Raw genomic sequence first — 21,563 nt, forward strand, 5'->3', positions numbered from 1 at the left:
TCAATACTTTTAGTCATGTCAGTAGCTACTGCATATGCAAATGTGTTGTTGACAATAATTTGATTCTATCTCACATTTCTTCTGTGTAATGAATTAGATCTTTTAGGTACCAGTTCCTTTTTAAGGGATGTCTCTTCAGGAGATTCCTCTTCAGGAGGTTCTATAATATGGATTTTATTTTCAAGAGAAATGTGTTTGTGAATGTCGAATGAATTGTCCACCACTGTAGCCTCTTTTGGAGTATTTACAAATTTCAATTTTCTCATTCCAGGAGTTTTATCTTTTGCACCGATAGCCTTCTATGCTTAACTTTCAGTTTAGGTTCTTTAGCCGACTGTTGACTTTCAGGAACATCAATACATGTTGAAATATTTACAGTAGATATATGAGATTTTAATATGACTTTGGTATCTGTAAAATAATATGATAATTGATTTGCAACCCCTTGCAAATGTATAATCTTCTAAACTTCAAGTTCACTTTGATTTGTGTGAGAATTTAAATGAGATAAACTCATGGCATTCCATGTGATTTCGTGTTGTACTTTAGACACTAATTTTTCTTCCTTTAATGTAACGAATATTGTTTCATTAAAATGACAATTAATTTCTTTTGAGAACAAGTAGTACACATGAAATTAGTTGATAAAATAATCTTCTAGTTCTTTAGTTGATGACAATGTGAATTTTCAATGATTCTTCGCATCGTTACATCTCTAAGATGTCTAAGATGATTATGTCAAAGTGTAAATAACTTTGAGTAATTGCACTTTTGTTGTAAGACATTATATGATTCAGCTGTTTCAATCTTTGTATAATATAATCCAAAAGATAAAATTGATAGTTTTTCTAAAATTTGTTTCTTCCCATAAACAATATAAGTAATATAAAGAAATTATTTATTGCCTTCATTTATAGTTTCAATGTGATATCCATTGAGTCTTAAATCTTTAAAGTTCAACAGATTTATTATGGATCTGTTGGAATACAAAGTTTAATCAATTTGTACTCTTCAGGAATATGACTCCAATTTACAATATTAAATTGAATAATATTTTACCATCTCTTTCGAATATTAAATATACTACCTCATATGGAGGTTAAATGTTTCACCTCTTTAGGAGGTCGATTTAAACATCTTTTCGGCAGGTTAAAAATATACCCTATTCATGATGTAAATATTTACCATCTCTTTTGGAGATTAATCATTTTTAGGAGGTATATCTTTTCGGGAGATTAAATATGTAGACGAAAGATTGAAATATATTGCCTCTTTATGAGGTTTGTCTATTCGGGAGATTAAATATGTAGACAAAAGATTTAAATATACTGTCTCTTTAGGAGGACTGTCTCTTTGAGAGGTTTAAATATATAGCCTCTTCAGGAGGACTATCTTACCATCTATCTTGGAGATTGATACTCTTTAAATTTTAAAAAACATATTCTCTTATGGAGAATATTATATTTTTGTGGAGTAAAATTGACAAGAAATAAATAAATTAAATAAGAATTAAAAAAATAACTCAGTTGGTTAGAGTTTCATACTGATAGCGTGTTATAAAAGATGCAAAAAATTAAATAAGACGAGACAAAATTTTTACGTTGTTCGGATAAACCTATTCTACGGGCGGATTGAATCAAATCTTCACTATTTCAGGAGGAATAACAATATGATATGAATCCAAACTTATACAAAATATCTCTCAATATTTCTTTTATAGCTGTCATCTTTCTTTCTATTTCTTTATTTCCCTTCTTTTCTTTTTTCTACTCTTCTTTTCTTACTACACTGGTTATGTGGGAGGAGATATTTATAACCTTCACAAGCTAGCTAATACTAACTTTCTTAGTGCAAATATATGAGGTAGGTTCATATGAGGACATAATTAGTGCATACATATGTGGCAGGTTCATAGGGACATTAATTAGTGCAGACATATGAAACAGGTTTATGGGAACACGGAGAGGTGGACAAGATATGGATGAATGACACCACCCTCATCCATTAATAACAAGTATGTCTTTCAATGGAGAGATGACAATTAGTAGACATTTTAATGGTGCTATGAGGGCGTACAAATGTATGGAGGCCTTTATTGAAGGTAGAATCAATTGATGAATTGAAAATTGAAGAGATGAAAATTATTTAAGGTAGATGATTTTATGTTAATCCAGAGATGAAAAATGAAAATTACTTAAGGTAAATGATTTTAAGTTAATCATTTATTGATTTTTTGGGGTTGCGGGGGGTGTTTACATTGTTATAGTCATATCCCCTAAGTTAAATTGCTGATAGAATCTTTTGTTAGTTGACCTTTAGATAATTATTAATATATGTAAAAAGAAATATATATTTTATTTTCTATAAAAATGATATTTTAAAATTACATCATTTTAATAAATTCAGTAGTAAAAAATGACTAACATAATGTCATGAAAACTGAATAATTAAATAAAAAATCTAATTGATCCTCAAACTTGTCTAACCGATCCGATCACTTTAAGTTATCCAATTGATATTAACACAAGAAAATAATTTTATTATTATTTTAAATTTTTTTAAAAATATATTTGAAAAATAAAAATTAATAATACATTATAAATAAATCTAGTAATTATAGTATTAGAAAATATTTGTTAGATGTAATTTTCATAAAAATTGAATTACTAGACACTTCAAAAAACAAAAAAAGCATAGTTCGATATTTTTAAATTCAAGTAACCTATCAACCATATTGTTTAAAGAACATAAGCTAAAATTTCAAAATTCAATTTTCATAAGAATGTCGGTTTTTCTGTGTATATGATTGGTAAACAGATAATTAAAATTCAAGTTTATATTAATTGGTTGACCTTTGATCGAGTCAATTCACTAACTTTTTTTGATTTTATCCAAATGTGTTATTAAATACAGGATTCAATGAGACCTAAAAAGTGAGTTGCAATTTGACCAACATATTGATTTGAAATAATTTTTAAACAATATTTTATTTTAAAAATATATTTAAGCATTTAATTTACAATTTAAAACATAGCAAAAATAAATTGTAAACTATTAAAATCATGAAATAATTTTTAAACAATATTTTATTTTAAAAATATATTTAAGCATTTAATTTACAATTTAAAACATAGCAAAAATAAATTGTAAACTATTAAAATCATGCTTTTGTACACTACCAACTAATCTTGGGATGCGTGCAATTGCGAATAAATGATAAAAAATAAAATTGATGAATAAATGTGCATCTTGAAAGTCATCTAGTGGATGTATTTTCTTTATGAAAGGAGCTAAGAATGCATATTCATTTATACAAAAAATATTTTAATTGATTCTTATAATTTTATTTTATTTTTAATTCAAAATTATTAAAAATAAGTTTCGTAGTTTTGGAAGCCCGAGACCACCTCTTTTTCTGATTTTACATATATAATTCATGGTCTATGGACGTCTTAATTTTTTTATTAAATTCTTTTTCATTTAATCGAAGTAATAAAATTTTTCATTTAGTAAAAGAATTTGCTTAACTATTTTGTTCCATCTATCTTATTGGTCAGACGTGTTTAAACATCTTTTTGTTTAAATATTAGACTCAATAATTTTTTTCCTAGAAATTATGAGTGTGAGACTTTCATATCAAAGATCAAATTGAATTACCTAAAAAACCATAAGATGTTCAAAATAATATGACCAAATTTTACTTCATTATCATTTTCTTTTATTTTTTTCCAATTTCAAAAATTTCTTTTAGAACACGGACGACCCATTTTGTGATTTTAGCTAAATTTTCTAACATCACATTTAAATACCTACCCCTATAAATCATGTTTTTTTTTTAAAATCTTATGAAGGAATTGACTAGACCACTTGCTTAACATAATCTAATAATGGTAATTTAAGTTAATAAGATTGCTGTTTTTTTCAACTTGACTCTAATAAACCAGACCACACGAGTGCTACATTATGAAACAGAAAAAGATTAAATATATTACACAATAAATTTGAAAAGTACTTATTTATTAATGTAATCAATACTTGACACACTTGTTACATTGTCAAGAAACTTTGGTTATATTTTTTTGATTAAAAAATAGATAAATAAATCATTAAAAAAAGGATAAAAATAAAAAATAATATTTGAAAAATTATTTCCTTTGATAAATGAAAAATAAAAATAAAAATAAAAAAAGTAAAATTTAAAATTGTTATTATATTCTAAACTTTTTGCAAGAGTCATTTTTTCCTATTGTCTTTTTGACTTTTTCTATTTCTCACATCGAAAATAATATTAAAGAAATTTAAGAATAAAAAAAGAATTCTCTCAATTTGATTGAGACTGATTATCCCTAACTAAAAAATAAATTATATTAAATGAGATTAATGAATGGTATATCTCAAATTATCTTTGAGGCTAATGTAAAAAGAAGATTAGTGGATTAAAAAATTCAAAGCTTTTCTTGCCAAAGCGGTCCATGGCTGCCACTGTTGGAGACGCGTGTCGTCTTCCCATTCGATTTCTTGTATCCGTTTGCTCTTCCTACGAAAGAATTGCCGAGCTGCTGATGGCGAAGCATCCCTCACTGAGGGCGGCACGCACGCCCAGGGCGCACGATAGCGGGAGAGGCGTAACCTGACCCGACCGACGTGCGTGGGTACACGTGCCAGGATCTCCGCGCGTGCGACATTCGACGCACGTGCGACGGCCCCTCCCTCGCCCCAACCCCAGTTGGCCTATATTCCTCCGCTGCTCTTGCAACACGCGAACGTAACCAAACAGCCCCTCCAGAAGGCCCCAAACTACGAACTTGCCACGGGCTTCCCATTTTAGAGAGAGAAAATCTAGAGAGAGAATGGGAGAAAAAACCTAGAGAGAGAAAAACTAGAGAGAGAAAATAGGGAGATTTTAAGCTAGCAGAGCACAGATCCTCTTGCGATTCACAGCACTGCGCTCCCTCTTTTCATGTTGAATTCTCATTTGGATTTTGGACCTTCCAGTTTCTGGTAGCATTTGCAACTGCAATCTGTTTGTTTTTACCTATCGGTTCTAATTTTAGAGAGAGAAACTAGAGAGGTAGGGGGGGATTTTTTTCCTCTCTCTTGCATGGGTTGATGACTCGATATTGATCGACCGATCGTCCGGGAGATGGTGAAGCGGAAGGAGCGAACCCTAAAGGAGCTGTACAATGTGACGCAGATGATTTCGGAGCCGGAGGCATGTAATTTGTTGCCCTATTTGTTGTTAAATTTGTTTTTATAATTTATGGTTTGAATTGTTCTGGTTTATGTTGATTGGATGTGCTTTGAATTCGAAGTCTCAATTTTGATTTCGAAATGCTATTGGATTGGTGTGAATTTATAGGGGAGTTACGGTCTCGGGTTGGTTTTGTGTGAATTGGGGGTAATTTAGTCTTTATTGAGTTTGTTTGATTGTGTTTGGGTTTTGAATAAATCTAGCTATGCTGGGCCTCAATCTGCCCTTCGATTCTTCGTGCAGGGGCGTATACAGACACGCGCACATCTGAGAAGTGATTTAATTCTCTCTCTCTCTCTCTCTCTCTCACTCTCAGTGGGTTCTGTTGCATCTGCTGGTGTTAGGCAGCATGCCTTTGGATGGGATGCTTTTTGTTTATGCAGTTGATAGTTTAATTTGGTTGCTAGTTGATCTGATTTTTTTTTTTAATGTTTTGCTCTTCTGGAACAGCATTATTTATATCGATTTAGGATGCTTTTTAGACCACTCCAGTCTTGAGAAGCTGTCACATGCAAGGGCCTGTAGATGAAACAGATTGCAATAATTGGATGAATACGGTGAGATAATAGGGTCATTTGTGTATTATCGTTCACATATAAGTTTTGTTTTGTTTTTTGTTTTTTGTTTTTTTGTTTTTAATTCATTCTTTAAGCTTACACTTATCTTCGTATTTACTGGTTTTCATTTTTTTACTGATTGCACATTTGGAACTTTATGATGTTGTGTAATTTGTAGCCAACTTATGGTATGTCCAAATAAAGTACCAGAATATTGGATTCTTTAGATGAAGAAACTCATATATATGCAAATACTTAGATTCATAAATGACTTTTATTCGACATTTTTACAATGTATGTTGACCAAACAAGGTCATATGAAATACTTAAAAGCAGATGTGGAGGGAATGGATGGACTAATTTTTTTTTTTTTTTTGGGGGGGGGGGGGTGGGGTGTTTAATAATGGTTAGCTTTGAAAAAAAAAGTAGTTGTGAAGTTTGAAGAGCTAGAGATAGGAAGAAGACACTTGAGCTGGCAATTGCCCCTGGTCTTATGATGGCTATCAAATTTTTTAAGGAAGATGCATTGAGTGATTACTGTGGTTTGATGAAAGAGGAGGTGCATCGATTTTATGTACTTTATAATAGCTTATTGGTTATACAATTTGGCATTGAGAGGTGGAAACTTGTGATCGAAAATTGAAAGGGCCAGTGCAGTCAGTCGATTAGCAATCCCAATAAGTAGTCATGTATTTTGCCATGTGTGACTATGTTTCTTGGTGGGGGTCGTGCAACAGGCTAGGCTGAGCAGGCCAAGTTCAATCAATCCCTAAACCAATCATGGGATGGGGTGGGGTGGGGATATTATCCAAATCCAACCATAATAGTTGGTTGTAAATAACTTGCTTGAAAATTTTGGCTTTGGACAATTGACTAAAACTTAAATGTACTTATGTTTGTACTCCTGAGTTAATGTAGCACTGTGATCATTATCTAGCTACCTGTCTTAGTGTCACGGACCCCCAAAATGGGACTCAAGTAAGGGCCGTGTGGCACTCGTTGAGAGCTCTCCCTTGACAAGTTAGCCAAGTCTCACATGTTCAAGCCTGCAATCACGAGCACCTGGTGAGTCTCAATACTCAAGAAAACCAAGGAACAATTGGATATCACACGAGCAATAGACTATAACAATCAGAGGCATCACAATCCAAGGCAACAAAACACCACAATGAAAAGGACTACTTGTATTATTCGACTACAAGAGAATAATTATACAAACGATAACACAGATAATCATATATTCATTCCAAATCCCTGGAGAATGCAATTATAGCAGTATCTCACTCCCCCTTTTTCCCATTACATTGTCATTCCCGAACATCCTCCCCCACTCATTTTATCGACATCCTCGTTGATGTGTTGTAGAAGGGCTTCGCACTCGGCTGATGTCGAAGTAGATGTCGTTGACTACGAATTTCTGAAATCTTCAATCTTCTGTATGGCATGCTGAAGGTTTTCTGCCTTTTCTTAACTATTCTCTTCTTCCTCCAGCCGCAGCTACTGAACCAGAAATTGTTGTTGTTGACGACCTTTTGCATTGACGACTCTGTCTACAATGATCTCCTAGACTTCCTTGTTGACAGGCTGCCTTTTGAAAATTGTTGATCTCCTTGACTTTTGTCGGTGCGGATCTGCTGCATCTGTGTGGAATGACTTTAAATTGCTTACATGAAACACGGGATGGACTGGACGTCTGTGGCTTTTCATCCACTCAGGTTGCTTAAGCCGATAAGATGCATGTCCCACCTTCGTGATCACTCTGATTGGACCTTCGTAACGGCGTAACAGTCTTTTATCCTTGCCGCGAAGGAATCGAAATGTCTCCGGCGGCACTTTTACAAGAACCAGATCTCCAACTTCTAATTGTTGTGGTCGTCTCCTTTTGTCAGCCCATTTTTTCATACGTTTCGATGCTTTTTCTAACTGAGCTCGAGTGACTTCGATGTTTTGCAACCAATTTTTCGTGAATTGGTATGCTTTCGGGCAATTTCCTTTGTATGGACCATCTAGAGTGTGCGGGAGAGTCGGTTGTTGACTTGTCACAATCTCAAAAGGACTTTTATTAGTCACAGAAGATTTCATAGAGTTAAAACAAAATTGTGCCGTGTCCAGTAAAGTAACCCAATTCTTCTGATTGGAGTGAACAAAATGTCTCAAGTATTCTTCCAGCATCCCATTAAAACGTTTGGTCTGACCATTTGTCTGTGGGTGATAGCTGGTGGACAGATTAAGGTTTGAATCCATCAAACGAAAGAGTTCACCCCAAAATCCCCCTGTGAATCTAACATCCCTATCACTGATTAGGCTTTCTGGAATACCCCAATAATTCACCACATGCTTGAAGAATAGCTGAGCTGTCTTCTCTGCTGAACATGGCTTTGAGACTGGTACGAAAGTAGCATACTTAGAGAATTGGTCAATCACCACCAAAATTGTGCCGTACTCCTCTACTTTTGGCAATGAGGAAATGAAGTCCAAAGAGACACTCTCCCATGGCTTGGCAACCACTAGCAATGGCTCCAATAAACCTGAGGTCTTCTTTTTTTCTACCTTGTCTTGTTGACAGATCAAGCAAGTTTTTATAACTCATCACATTATCTTACATATTCGGCCAATAGTACCCCTGTGTAATCAATGCCTGAGTTCTTTGCCATCCCGGATGACCAGCCCACAACGTATCATGGCACTCCTTTAGTAAGGTTTTCCTCAAGTTTCCAGCTTTGGACACATAGGCTCTCCTGCCTTTAGTCATTATCAGTCCATCTGCTACCTAGAATTGTCGTGTCTTCCCTTCTTCTATTAGTTTGCTTAGTGACTGCGCTTGCTGGTCTGTACTTAAATGTTCCCTGATGAGATTCTTCAAAGGTAACGCCACCCTACTAGTTGATAGACGACTGATGAGTTTCAATGCTGCCAATTCGGTTTTTCTACTTAAAGCATTAGCCACTTCATTCGTCTTCCCTACCTTATATTCAAAATCAAAATTAAATTCAGCTAGCTTCTCCTGCTAACGGGCTTGTTTTGACGTTAGTTCAGGTTGTGACAAAAAGTGAATAACTACCACATTATCGGTTTTCACCACAAATTTGGACCCCAAGAGATAGTGCCTCCACACCCGAAGACAGTGTACCACTGCAAGAAACTCCTTTTCCTGTGCTGTATAGTTCCGTTCGGCACCCGATAATTTTCTACTTTCAAAAGCAACTGGATACCCTTCCTGCAAGAGAACTCCCCCTAATGCAAAGTCTGAAGCATCTACTTGCACTTCAAACGGTTTTGTCACATCAGGAAGGATTAGCACAGGATCTCCTACAATCTTTTCCTTTAATTCAACGAATGGTGATTGACACTCTTCTGACCACCCCCATGGTACCCCCTTCCTCAGTAAATTTGTTAACAATACAACTCTTCTGGAGTACCCCTCTATAAACTTTCGATAGTAGTTGGCTAGACCCAAGAAAGATCGCAGTTCTCTAACGGATGTAGGTGCTTGCCACTCCTTGATAGTTTTTACTTTAGCTGAATCCATCCGTATCTGGCCCTCCTCAATGATATGCCCCAAGAATTTAATACGCTTTTGAGCGAAAGCACACTTCTCCCCTTTTACACATAACTGATTTTCTTTGAGTTTTTGAAAAATTTTCCGAAGATGATTTTTATGTTCTTCTAAGGATGCGCTGAAAACCATTATGTCATCAAGGTAAACAACCACAAACTGATCAAGGTAGTCCTGAAAAACCTGATTCATTAGAGAACAAAAGGTAGCGGGTGCATTTGTTAGCCCAAAAGGCATGACAAGGAATTCAAATGCTCCATACCGAGTGACACAAGTGGTCTTCGGTTCATCTCCCTCAACAATGCGCACTTGATGATATCCCGACCTCAAGTCCAGTTTCGTGAAATATCTAGCTGTACTTAACTGGTCAAAAATATCAGCAATCAGTGGAATGGGATACTTGTTGCACACCGTTACCTTATTAAGAGCCCGATAATCTACACTCAAGCGCAAACTACCATCTTGTTTCTTTTGAAATAACACTGGGGCCCCAAAAGGTGTTTTTGAAGGACGGATGAACCCTGCTGCAATAAGATCATTCAGTTGCCTTCTAAGTTCAGTTAACTCTGACGGCGCCATTCGATAGGGGCACGTGCTGGCGGCTTTACTCCTGGCAAAAGTTCAATTTCGTGGTCAATCTGTCGTCAAGGTGGTAAAACCCTCGGTAGCTGTTCCGGGATCACCTCCTTGAACTCTTCTAAAACTTCCTTAATCTCAAGTGGATATTTCCCTACCTCTGCATCTTCTGAGACTATCGGTAGAACCAAGAAAGAAGATTCTCCCCTTTTTACTCCCTTTTTGAATTGGAGGGCTGAAAGCAACTTCCTCTCATCGAAATTGTTGTAGGCTGCGGGGACCGCACAAGGTGCACTTCCCATTATCACAAGACAATCCGCAGCTGGGATCGGCATTGAGCATGTCACTTTAAGAAAATCCATCCCCAATTCCACATCAAAGTCGTCAAGGGGTGCCACAGTGAAATCAATTGTTCCAGACCATGATCTCATTTGACATGCCACTTTAGGTGCCACCCCCACCGTGGTTAACGCTTGAGAATTCACTGCTTTTAACTTGCCCACATCCTTATCTACTTGCAATTCTAACCGTTGAGCTTCAGAATCAGCAATGAAATTATGGGTGGCCCCTGTATCAATCATGGCCTTGATTTTCTTTCCATTCAAAAGTAGATCAACGTACATTAGTCCCTTCTCCTGAGACTTGTTGTTAATTACTTGACGCTCTAATGCCTCCAAAAATCTCAATGCTCCCACCATATTCGGTTGTTCTTCTAGGGTTGCTATCGAGGTTTTGATTTCCCCTCGAAGGGCCTTTATAGCATTCAAAGCCTTACGTTCAAAGCACTTCGCCACTCGATGTGGTCCCATGCAAAGAAAACAAGCGATTGGTTGACGCTCTCCACTTCCTGTTCGTCCGCCCCTCCACTCCTTAACCATGGACGCTCTTTTATCTTTCCAAGAACTATTTGTCTCCCTATCCCTTCCCCCATTTGTGGGCTTATACACTTTATTGGGTCTGGAATCATTATTGGCGGACGTAGGGAAATTTTGCTTCCCAGAATTATCTGAAAAATCATCCAATTGTTCGGCAGCAGCGAGGGCAGAAGAGAGATCACCAGCACCCTGCCGACGCAATTCATTCCTTGGCCATGTCTTCAAACCTCGAAGAAAATGAAATAGTTTGTCTGATTCGGTCATGTCTATAATGTCCAACATCAAGGTTTGGTATTCTCGTACATAGCTCCTTATTAAACCGGTCTGTTGCAATTCCATTACTTTGCACTTTGCTATGTACTCCACATTTTCGGGATAGAATTGAGTCTTCAATGCCTGTTTCAACCCCTCCCATGTGTTGATAACACATCTATTGTGCTGAATATCATTCCATTTAGTTATCCACCACACTTTTGCATCCCCTACCAGGTATACCGTTGCCAGATTTACCCGGTCAACTTCTAAATCCACTCGTAAGCACGTGAAGTAGTGCTCCATATCAAAGAAGAAATTATCCAGCTCCTTGGCATCTCGCGTATCCCCAAAACTTTTAGGTTCCGGTACCTTCAATCGAAAACTCTCAATTGGATCTGCAACTGGCCTTTGGGCTATCTGTGCCACTGCATTCACTTTCACAGTGATCTCTTATAAATCCCTCTGGACTTGGACCACCACAATTTGGACATTGCCCATCTCCTTCAAATCTTCCTTCAAAGCAGTAATGGGCTCCTTAACATCTTCTGCAAGGAAATCAAAATTATTCGGTAGCTCCCGTAAGGAGGCCTCAAGCTCTATTGGCTCTCCCCGTTGGGACGAAAGAGATGGCAATATGCCCTCAATATGTTCTAGCCTACTCTCAAAGGCTTCCAACTGCTCGATACTCTTCTGGAAGGCCTCAAGCTCTCTTGGCCGTTTCTCCATGGATTTCACACGTGGAATGAATTTTTCAAGTTCCTCAAGTCTCTCTACAACTTTTGATACCCCATAGAGATTTTCTCTAGGGTTTTCTTCAGCGGCCTCAAGCTCTGTTGGCATGCTTTTCTCTTTTATCAATGTTGCCACCAACCCTTGGAGTTCACCACACGTTCTCTCCAGGGTTACAAGTTTTGTCTCAAGTGTCTCAATGCGTTACACTTTTCCTGACTTGTTTCTCATATTACCACTCATGGTGCTCGCACACACTGTGCTCTGATACCAACTGTCACGAACCCCCAAAATGGGACTCAAGTAAGGGCCGTGTGGCACTCGTTGAGAGCTCTCCCTCGACAAGTCAGCCGAGTCTCACATGTTCAAGCTTGCAATCACGAGCACCTGGTGAGTCTCAATACTCAAGAAAACCAAGGAACAATAGGATATCACACGAGCAATATATTCTTATACACCGAATAAGACTATAACAATCAGAGACATCACAATCCAAGCCAACAAAACACTACAATGAAAAGGACTACTTGTATTATTCAACTACAAGAGAATAATCATAAAAACGATAACACAGATAATCATATATTCATTCAAAATCCCTGGAGAATACAATTATAGCAGTATCTCACTCCTCCTTGTCCCCATTACATTGTCACTCCCTAACACTTAGCTTAATTCTGTCAAAAGTGATACTGCACCCATCACCAAACTGTAATATACAATCTCTAGGTTCTTTTGCGCTGAATTGATTATTTTCATTTTTCTAGAATTTTTTGGGGGTTTAATTAATGGTGAGATCCCAACCTACACTTCAAAACCTTGGGTTGGACAGGCAAGCCCAATGGTTACAGTAAATTTATGAAGTTGTATGAAAATATTTGTTTTAATTTTATCCATATTTTTTTCCTTGAATATCTTTATCTTATGGATGATTGAATCCTGATACTGTTTCTCTTCAGCATCCCTTGTTCATTAGTCTTAATTAACCCCTTTTTTCCTCATTACAATAGTATATTTTATAGGGATGAAACAACTACTTGCCTGGGGGAACCTTGCAATTCTAGAGAAAACCTCTGTGACAACGGTAGCCTATAATACATAGTTCTTCTTATGTCTGGTTAGTTCTTTAACACATCGTAAATGGGAAATCTCTGTAAACACTGCTTAGTCATGCTTTTTATTTTGAGTTGTATTTAAAGGTGAGGGATAAAAATTCAAGTAATTGTGTCTGCAATGATATTTTTTTTTACCAATTGAGCAAAGGCATTTGAGTAAGTGAAGGAATATCTTGCTGTAATGTGCTTGATTTTCTGGTCTTTTTGGGTGCTGTGAAAGGAAAGAAATGAGAGGATTTTTTGACAACAGTTTATACTGGGGCGTTCGATTTGTGGTAGAGTTGTTTTCCTTTTCTCTTTTAGCTTTGGCAATAAGTGTTTCTATGCATATTTACTTTAATATGTCAAGTGCTTGAATGGTGATGGTATAATTTTGTTTTTCTTTCCTTTTGAAAGGGACTTTTTTATTTTTTTTGAAATAACAAACCACCTCACCCCACGTGGAAAAAAAATATTTTATTTATAATATGCAGTCAGCTAGGATCTCCTTAATGGGTGGAAACAAAATAGATATTCTTGGAAATAGCCCAAGTCTTTATACTCCTGAACCATTCTATATTTAAAAGCTTTTTCACTTGACCACAAAGCCTATCGAGGTGTATTTCTCAGATTTACCCCTTCTTTGTTCCTGACCTTGATTTTGTCTTGGGTAATGGCTCTTGAATTCATTTTTGGGAGGACATTGGGTGGGTAATGTTGAATTCTTTTCCTTGTCATTGTTGCTTGCGTGCAGGGCATAATGAGGTTATTTCCTCCTTTTTGATTCCTGGTTGTCATTTGTTTTCTGGGAATTCCATTTCTTGAGAAGTGTAGAACTCTTGATGGTGGGGAGGTCGAGGAGTTGTCTTCCTTGTTGATGGTATTGGGGAATTGTTGTCCTTCAGGGCGGATAGTTGTTCTTGGTCTTTGGATTAGTTGGGAGTTTTTTCTTGCAAATCCTTCTTTCGTTATTTGATTAATTGTAATATTTCCTTTCCACTCCATAAAATTATTTGGAAGTCCAAAACTCCCTCAAAGATCAAGGCTTTTATATGGTTGATTGTTCTTAATAGACACGCCTAGGAGGGCTTCAGAGGCACTTTCTCCTGATATCTTTTCTCTTTGAGAAGTTTTGAAACAGCGTCCCATTTGTTCCTGCACTGCCTTGGAATATATGGAAAAACTTTTTCGTCTTTGGAGAAAATTGGGTTTGTTTGGAGTTGGTGGAGGATATGCTGGTCTCCTCATTTTCAGGTTTTGGTAAAAGGAAGGATGCACATGCCCTGTGGACTTGTGCAGTTTTCGCAGTTCTGTAGGGTTTATGGCTGGAATAAAATGCTCGTATCTTTATGGGAAAAAGCTGAATTTATTTTGCTTCACTTTGGTGTGCTTCTGCTGGTTGTTTAAGGGAGTGAGATTTTCTGATATTCAATGGGACTGGCTTGCATTGTTATTCTGATTGTTGTTTCTTGATTTATTGTTTTATTTTTAAATTTAATTTAATTTTTCTTCCTTTTTCTGAGGAGGATTTCTCATTTTCCTTCTTGTATATTCTTCCTATTCTATTGAGTTTGTCTTCTTTTGCTATAAAAAAATAGTTATGATAACCATGCATCTGCTGTAATTTGGCTATAATGTGCTCAATTTTTTTAGATGACAACATCAGTGACGTTTTTATTTGATTAATTTTTCCTAAGAAAACCTTCAATAGCCATTTGAGAGCCATTGGGTCTATGATGCCTCATGCAGTCTTGCATTCCTCGTGTTTCCTTTTTGAGTTTTCATTGTGGATGAAGATTACATATGTTTTTTCCTTGAGGTAGTGGTAATCTTGGTTAGACTTATCCATATTTCCATATGTGGCCTGGTGGAATTTGGGTGTTTAACTGAGAAATTTGGTGGAGACGAAGAAATGGATTTGTTTTGAGTTGGCTTATGTGTTGAAATGATTTAAATACACAGTGGATGATTGAGTTGGTGTTGGATGAGATTCAGGAACAATATGGATATCATGTTTCTGAATCCTGTGATGATCTTGGGGACCTATCGTATGTTCATCCAGCACTGTTGCAAGGATTGGAGGGGGTGGAGGTGGGGTTCTATTTTTTATAATAAGGGGTTGGGTAATAAAATGCAGTGCAATGATGGTATTTTACCTACAACAGAGGAGGTGATTTCTAGGAAGGATTTTGAAGCCCAAGAGACATTGGATAAATTGGATTTGAAAATGAGTGATGCTGGTGGAACTGAAGTGTGTTTTGTTGGGGGTATGTTCAAAGCGAAGAAGGGTCAAAGGGCGCTAGCAAATCTGAAGCGCTCAGTGAATTACGATGGGGAGGGATTGAAAAGGGGTTTCCTTGGTTAATTGTTATTTTTGTTTTATTTTTTACCTTTTTTTTTAAAATTATTTTTTTGTTTTTTTGCTGTCTTTATGTTTATTTTTTGCGGTGGGCTTCTTGTTCCTTTTGTTTGTAAATTCTCTCTCTCAACCTAATATACCTTCTTTTATTGTCAAAAAAAAAAAAAAAATCAGTAAATGTACCAGAATAAAGCAGGCTATTTAATAATGTAAAACAAGCTTAGATATTGTTGATAAAAAATGTGATGATATGAAACTTGTTTGAGAGAGTTGGGATGCAACTATCCAGGGATTAACATGAGACTGGACTTCCATAAAACCATCTTAGCTTCATGCCAAGTAGGCTTAAGACAAATGAGATACTTGATTGTTGAAAACTTAAAATCTAGTGAGGCAATAATATGGTGAGCATTTTCTTATGAGGATAGGATAGAAGTATTGTGGGAGATATTTCAGGTAGAATTGGCTTAGGCTGCTAATTTTTGGGAATTTTCTTGCAGGGCATTAAGTGACGGCATATTAATTACATGATTTCACAACAAGAATTTGTATGTCAAACAGGGTTTTTACTAGTTTTATTGTGTCAAGAAGTATGTAATTATTTAATACTGTTATGCAGCATGCATGGAGTGCTACATCTGACTTTGATTTTTATTTATATTCGTCTTATATTGACATTTTCTATCTTCTTTTGAGATCATGCTTCCTTTTTATTACATAGCATTGTGACGATGAGGGATAAATGTGTATTTGTGGAAGGTCTGGATTGTTTTCTTGATCCTTCTTTCTTGCTTAACCAAAATTTCCCCTACTTTATGATTAGTAGGTGCAATCTCGTGTTGAAAGAGAATTAAATTGGTCTTCCATGACTGGAAAAGTTCAGGCAAGAGTAGAGTCTGGGACTTGTAACGTGTGTTCCGCTCCTTGCTCATCTTGTATGCATTTCAACCGAGCTCGCATGGGGTCGAATACTGATGAGTCATCTGATGAAATTTGTCGTGGAAATGCTGCTAGTCAGTTTTCAGTGAATGAGGTTAATCGTTTACCTTCTTTCATGAGAAGGGCTTGTGACAGCCTACAGCATGCTACCAGTGAAACAAGCAACCCTTTCAGTGTCAATTCAAGTCATGATTCTTTCTCTGAAAATGCAGAAAGTAAAGCAAACTTTAGGTTTTTGGATATGTCTGAGGCATCTGAAGATGTTGAGATGCTTCCAAAATTGTCTGCTGGTGGAGCAGTTGTGGAAGATCAGCTTCCTCTGAAACCAGATTGCATTTCTGATCAGAGAACCTTCTCAAACAAATATGAGGATTCAAAAGGAGAAGAAGGGCATGACGATAACATTTCATGCATTAGTGGCACTAATGACACAAATAAATCAGTTGGTTATGTTAGCAGGAATGATGACAGAAAGAATGTAGCATGTAGTTCAGCTTCAGTTAGTTGTTTAGGTCTGGAAAGATTTGGAAAAGTTATTCAGTCCCAAACTGCTTCAGGCAGTCTAGATATTCAGTGTGACATTGGAGATAGCCACAATATGTGTAGGAGGCAGACTGGTTATGCAGAAGATTCAATGCGGGAACTGCCTATTAATTTATCAACTAAACTAATATCCCGGAAATTGGATTCATCAGTGATTCCTTCGCCAAAATATACAGATGCTGGTATGAGCTCCTCAAGGGTATTAAGTCCTTGCTTTCATTCCCGAAGTGGCAACTCTCCTTCCAGCAGCCCTAGTATGAAGGATTTGGAAGAGGATCCAATTTCTCATCATCAAGAAAAACTGCCTGAATGCGCTGTAAATCCTTTGAATTCATCATTGACAGAAGGGGTGGCATCTGAGAGCATTTTTAGACATAAATCTGCTGCAAATAATTGTGCTGAAATTGTTCAAGATAGAGAATGTACCCTTACTGGAGGCGGTTCTGACACTCCAATAAAAAATTATTCTAAGCCAGTGTCAGATACTAAAAAGAATAGTGGGGAACCATTGGATGAAGCTTTGAAGTGTTCTGATCAAAATGAACATGTTGAAAAGCTCAATGAGTCAGTTGAGTTATCTAATATGAAGGATCCTACTTTACAAGCTGCATCTGGGGATGAGAGTGATGAGTCGGACATTGTGGAGCATGATGTAAGTAAAGATGTTTTCACTGTTTACCATTAGAAGTGTATGTTTGGCTTTGTAGTTTGTTATGATTTGGATTTGTTTCTTTTTATTAACACACACACACACACACACACACATGCAACATGCTTATGTTTCATGTATTATGGTTAGCCAAAGGATTCATTGGCCCAGTTTAAGTAAGTTGTGCATTTTATAAGCTTGCCCTTGCCTAATTTACAGTATCTAGCTTATTTTCTAGGATGGTTTTTGAATACATGAAACTGTGGAACGATCAAAGGAACAATTTTTACCAATGTCACCCACTGGGTGTCCACTTCCAAGTTCTTTGAGGGCATACCCCCTTCTCTTGATTTTAAGGGATTGAAAGGAGATTTCCTTGGTGAAGTCTAGTCATGGTTTGGTTAGTTGCTTCTGATTGTGCTCTTTCCAGTTTGCTACATTTTAATCAAGCTTAATTCTGATGGATGCATGTTGCAAAGTCTGTGGCAGTCTGATATTTGGAGTCTTTTGAGTTCGTAAGGTTAATTTTTATGTATAAAAAATTCTCCAATGTGCAAATCACTTACAGAACATAGATAGGTGCCTTTTGTCAGTATGAAAGAAACTAAGGTTAGTAGCATAATTGAATGAGTACATTGTGACTAAAACGAGTAAAGAATAGAAATAGAGGTCATTGGAATTATTATACGTTTGTTGGGATCTTCTCCAAGATTTTAATCCTTTTTTTGGAACATAAGATTGGCCTAATTCTAACACTGAGGATGCTGCTGTTTAATAGAGAAGTTTATCAGGGATTACTTGCTTCTGTAATTTTTTTTCCCCTTTTCTTGTTGAGCCACCTCCCTGTGCCTTGTTTTCTATTTGATTTGTATCTTATTTGTTTGAATTTCTTCCTTTATATTAAGGACTTTGATTTTCCCTTCTACAAAAGATCTTTCTGAAGTACTTGTGCTATCTGTAAACAGGTAAAAGTTTGCGATATTTGTGGGGATGCAGGTCGGGAAGATTTACTTGCTATATGTAGTAGATGCAGTGATGGTGCAGAGCACACGTAAGTATATGCGATATGCAATGTTTTCATTTATTTTTTTCTGCTGTTAGGCTTTATTAATTATCTATTTTATGTGAATTATTTATTTATGGTTGAGATGGTTCTTTATGCTTTTACTACTGTCATAATCAGCTACTGTATGCGAGAAATGCTGGATAAAGTTCCAGAAGGTGATTGGTTGTGTGAAGAGTGCAAGTTTGCTGAGGAAACTGGAAACCAGACGCCAAATAAACTTGAAACGGTGGATGGAAATGAAAAAAATGATACTGTACATACTGATCTTTTTGACCAGTTGGATACTAAAGACTCAGATGTAGAGGTTAATAGAACTAACAAAGTTAATTCAAGTTCACAAGTCACTGGCAAGAGAAATTCTGACAATTTTGAAGTTGCTCCAGCAGCCAAAAGGCAGGCTGTTGAGACAACCTTAGTTTCACCAAAGCCGTCTAGCCCCAGCAGACTAGGTTCATTATCTCGAGATAGTTCGTTCAAAAGCTTAGATAAGGGGAAAGTAAAGTCAGGCCATCAAATATCCTCTGGTGCTCGTGCCAACAATGATGTTTTGGAAACTGTACGGTCTTGTACTGCAGCTTCACGTTTTCAAACACCTAGAGGTATTTTTTTTTTTTCGGAGTTGGATGGAATTTAGTTTCTTATTGCTGCCAATTTTTTAACTTCCAAAATTTTATATTTTTGAATGCTAATTCATGTTATTTTATTTTACAGGTGTATTATTAAAATCTAATTCATTCAGTACCTCAAACCTTCAACCAAAAGTTAAACCTTTTGATGAAAATCTTCCCCAAAAGCAGAAGGGGCCCAGAGAATCTGCTACCATTGACTTGAAGGAGGGGCCCACTAGAATGATAAGCAAATCAATGTCATTTAAAGCTGCAACCTTGGGTCGTACAAATGCTACTGAAGCAAAAGTTAAAATGCTTTCTTCTAAAGTTTCTCATGTCCAGGATCAAAAAGGATTCAGACAAATGAAGGAGAGGAACAACCTTGAAAGAAAGAATCCTTCTAAATTAGATCGCTCTCTGGTTAGCTCAATAACTTCCAGTTCTACCGTCTCGATACCAAAAGGGGACCAAAAGCTCATTTCTCGTGGTGAAATTATTTTAAGCAACAACAGGGATTTAAAGGCTGTGCATTCTGATGGAAAATTAACCACTTTGTCAAAACAGATGAGCAATCCAAATCGAAAGGGTTCAGAAATTCCTCTTGTTTCAGGTATGGTTGTACTTTCTTTAAGAGGATATTGTAAATTATATTTTTCTTTCTCTCTCTCTCTCTCTCTCGCCCCCCCTTTTGTGTTTTTCTTTTTAAATTTATTTTTATTTTGCTTTCTCCTTGGATCAGTTGAAATTAAGAAGCAGCCTTCATGTGTACTTAATGCAGTTGGAGCTACATCTGCTAATGGAACCAGCAGTTCTTCTGCTGAACAAAAGCTAAGTCAAGTTAGCCTTAAGGATGAACCCTCACCAAGTTCTTCTTTGACTGCTGAGAGACCATCCAATATTGTTAGTGGAATTCTGCAAGATGGGTTGCCTCAGTCACGGGAATCAATAAATTTGGGGGAGAAAACGAGGGATAATTCTGGTATTCGCTCCAGGTCGAGTATTACAACTGGTGGGAAGGGTGTTTCTGGTCAAAAAAGTAAAGAAATTGGTCATGCTGCACAATATTCCACAATTGGCAGTCCTCGGGTTTCTACCGTTGATGTCTCTGCTGGAAAAGGTTCGAGAGAGGAGATAAACAAAGGAAGTAAATTGAGAGCTGCAATTGAGGCAGCTATGCTGAAAAAACCAGGAATATACCGGAAAAACAGATTACCTGATCAATCTGATGAGTTGTCCACATCAAGCACAGACATGAACCCTGCAACGGCTTCTCAGGATCAATTATCAGGTCCAAGTAAAAATGTGATTTCTGGCGAAGGGATACATGATCCACATGCAATTCCCCAGATCTGTACTGCTAGCTCTTCTAAACAGCCTGCAATTAGTGATGTCAAGCAGTTCAATGTGCACCTCACTGAGACTGAATGTTCATCCAGAGTGGGGGATTGTGATTCCAATGCCCTTTCTGATGGAAAGTTGACTATTAAAGACTTGCCCAGCCATGCTTCAGCAGGACTGGCTGTTCCTCTGAAGATGCCTGCCATTCCAGAGCATGAATACATCTGGCAGTATGATTACTTTTATTTTTTCTGATTTATTACCCTTTTATATTGCAACTTCGAATTCTTTCCTAATAGTTTCATTTAATCATTATTGGCTGCATTTTTCAGTTTGAAAATGTTTTCAATTTATGCTTTTGTCATGTTTGTGCAGAGGGGCTTTTGAGGTGCGTAAAAGTGGAAAACTTCCAGACCTATGTAATGGAATTCAAGCACATTTATCAACTTTTGCATCACCAAAGGTTATTGAAATTGTGAGCAAGTTTACCCACAAAGTTCCTCTTGATGAAGTACCTCGCTCAAGTACATGGCCATCCCAGTTTCATGACAGCGGCACCAAGGATGATAATATTGCACTGTACTTTTTTGCTAAAGATATTGAGAGGTAGATGTCTACGTGGATTTTTCTTTTTACTTAATTGACCATGATTTTTCTGATGCCTATATAAATATAGATAGATAAATAAACAAAGAATTGTATGTCAAAAGAAAGAAAGAATACAACAAAAAGATGCAAAAAAAGGGGAGAATAAGATATTCTCCAAATGCATATATTTTTAGCTCTTTTTCTTTAATTTAAAATTTTTCCTTTTTGGTTGCATGTGATACAGCTATGAGAGGAGCTACAAATGTCTGTTGGAAAGTATGATGAAGAATGATTTAGCTCTGAAAGGAAACTTTGATGGTATTGAACTCCTGATATTTCCATCTAATCGGCTTCCCGAAAAATCCCAGCGTAAGAACTATAATAAATTTCTCTTATGGTAGTGCAATAAACCTATCTACTTGTAATGATGGTTTTATGGTAGATTAGTGGTAATAATGGTTTTGGAAGAGGCTTTTGTGCTTCTTGTGGTTTACACAGGTCTCATTTGGAAACTGGAGTCTGAATGACTGAATGAGTTGGAATGGGAATCCCAATCTAGTCATTCCTATTCAAGCATTTG

At 36.6% G+C, this 21,563-nt stretch overlaps 1 protein-coding gene across 8 annotated transcripts in view; it reads left to right on the top strand.

Annotated features, from left to right (window-relative positions):
• The first annotated feature begins 4,761 nt into the window (after nt 1–4,761).
• Nucleotides 4,762–21,563, top strand: part of LOC131159286 (uncharacterized) — a 33,105-nt gene continuing 16,303 nt past the window's right edge. Inside the window, exons 1-9 of one of the 8 annotated variants that reach the window (XM_058114045.1) lie at nt 4,762–5,216; nt 5,702–5,808; nt 16,079–17,386; nt 18,349–18,434; nt 18,567–19,048; nt 19,161–19,667; nt 19,797–20,625; nt 20,771–21,001; nt 21,228–21,352. In XM_058114045.1, coding sequence (XP_057970028.1) covers nt 5,761–5,808; nt 16,079–17,386; nt 18,349–18,434; nt 18,567–19,048; nt 19,161–19,667; nt 19,797–20,625; nt 20,771–21,001; nt 21,228–21,352 — 3,616 coding nt within the window. In that variant the 5' untranslated portion in view covers nt 4,762–5,216; nt 5,702–5,760. Of the gene's footprint in view, nt 5,217–5,699; nt 5,809–16,075; nt 17,387–18,348; nt 18,435–18,566; nt 19,049–19,160; nt 19,668–19,796; nt 20,626–20,770; nt 21,002–21,227; nt 21,353–21,563 lie in introns of those variants that run through there. The other 7 variants (XM_058114041.1, XM_058114042.1, XM_058114047.1 and 4 more) reach the window with 7 other exon arrangements.

Source organism: Malania oleifera, chromosome 7, assembly GCF_029873635.1.
Source record: "Malania oleifera isolate guangnan ecotype guangnan chromosome 7, ASM2987363v1, whole genome shotgun sequence".
In the NCBI taxonomy this organism is placed as follows: domain Eukaryota; kingdom Viridiplantae; phylum Streptophyta; class Magnoliopsida; order Santalales; family Ximeniaceae; genus Malania; species Malania oleifera.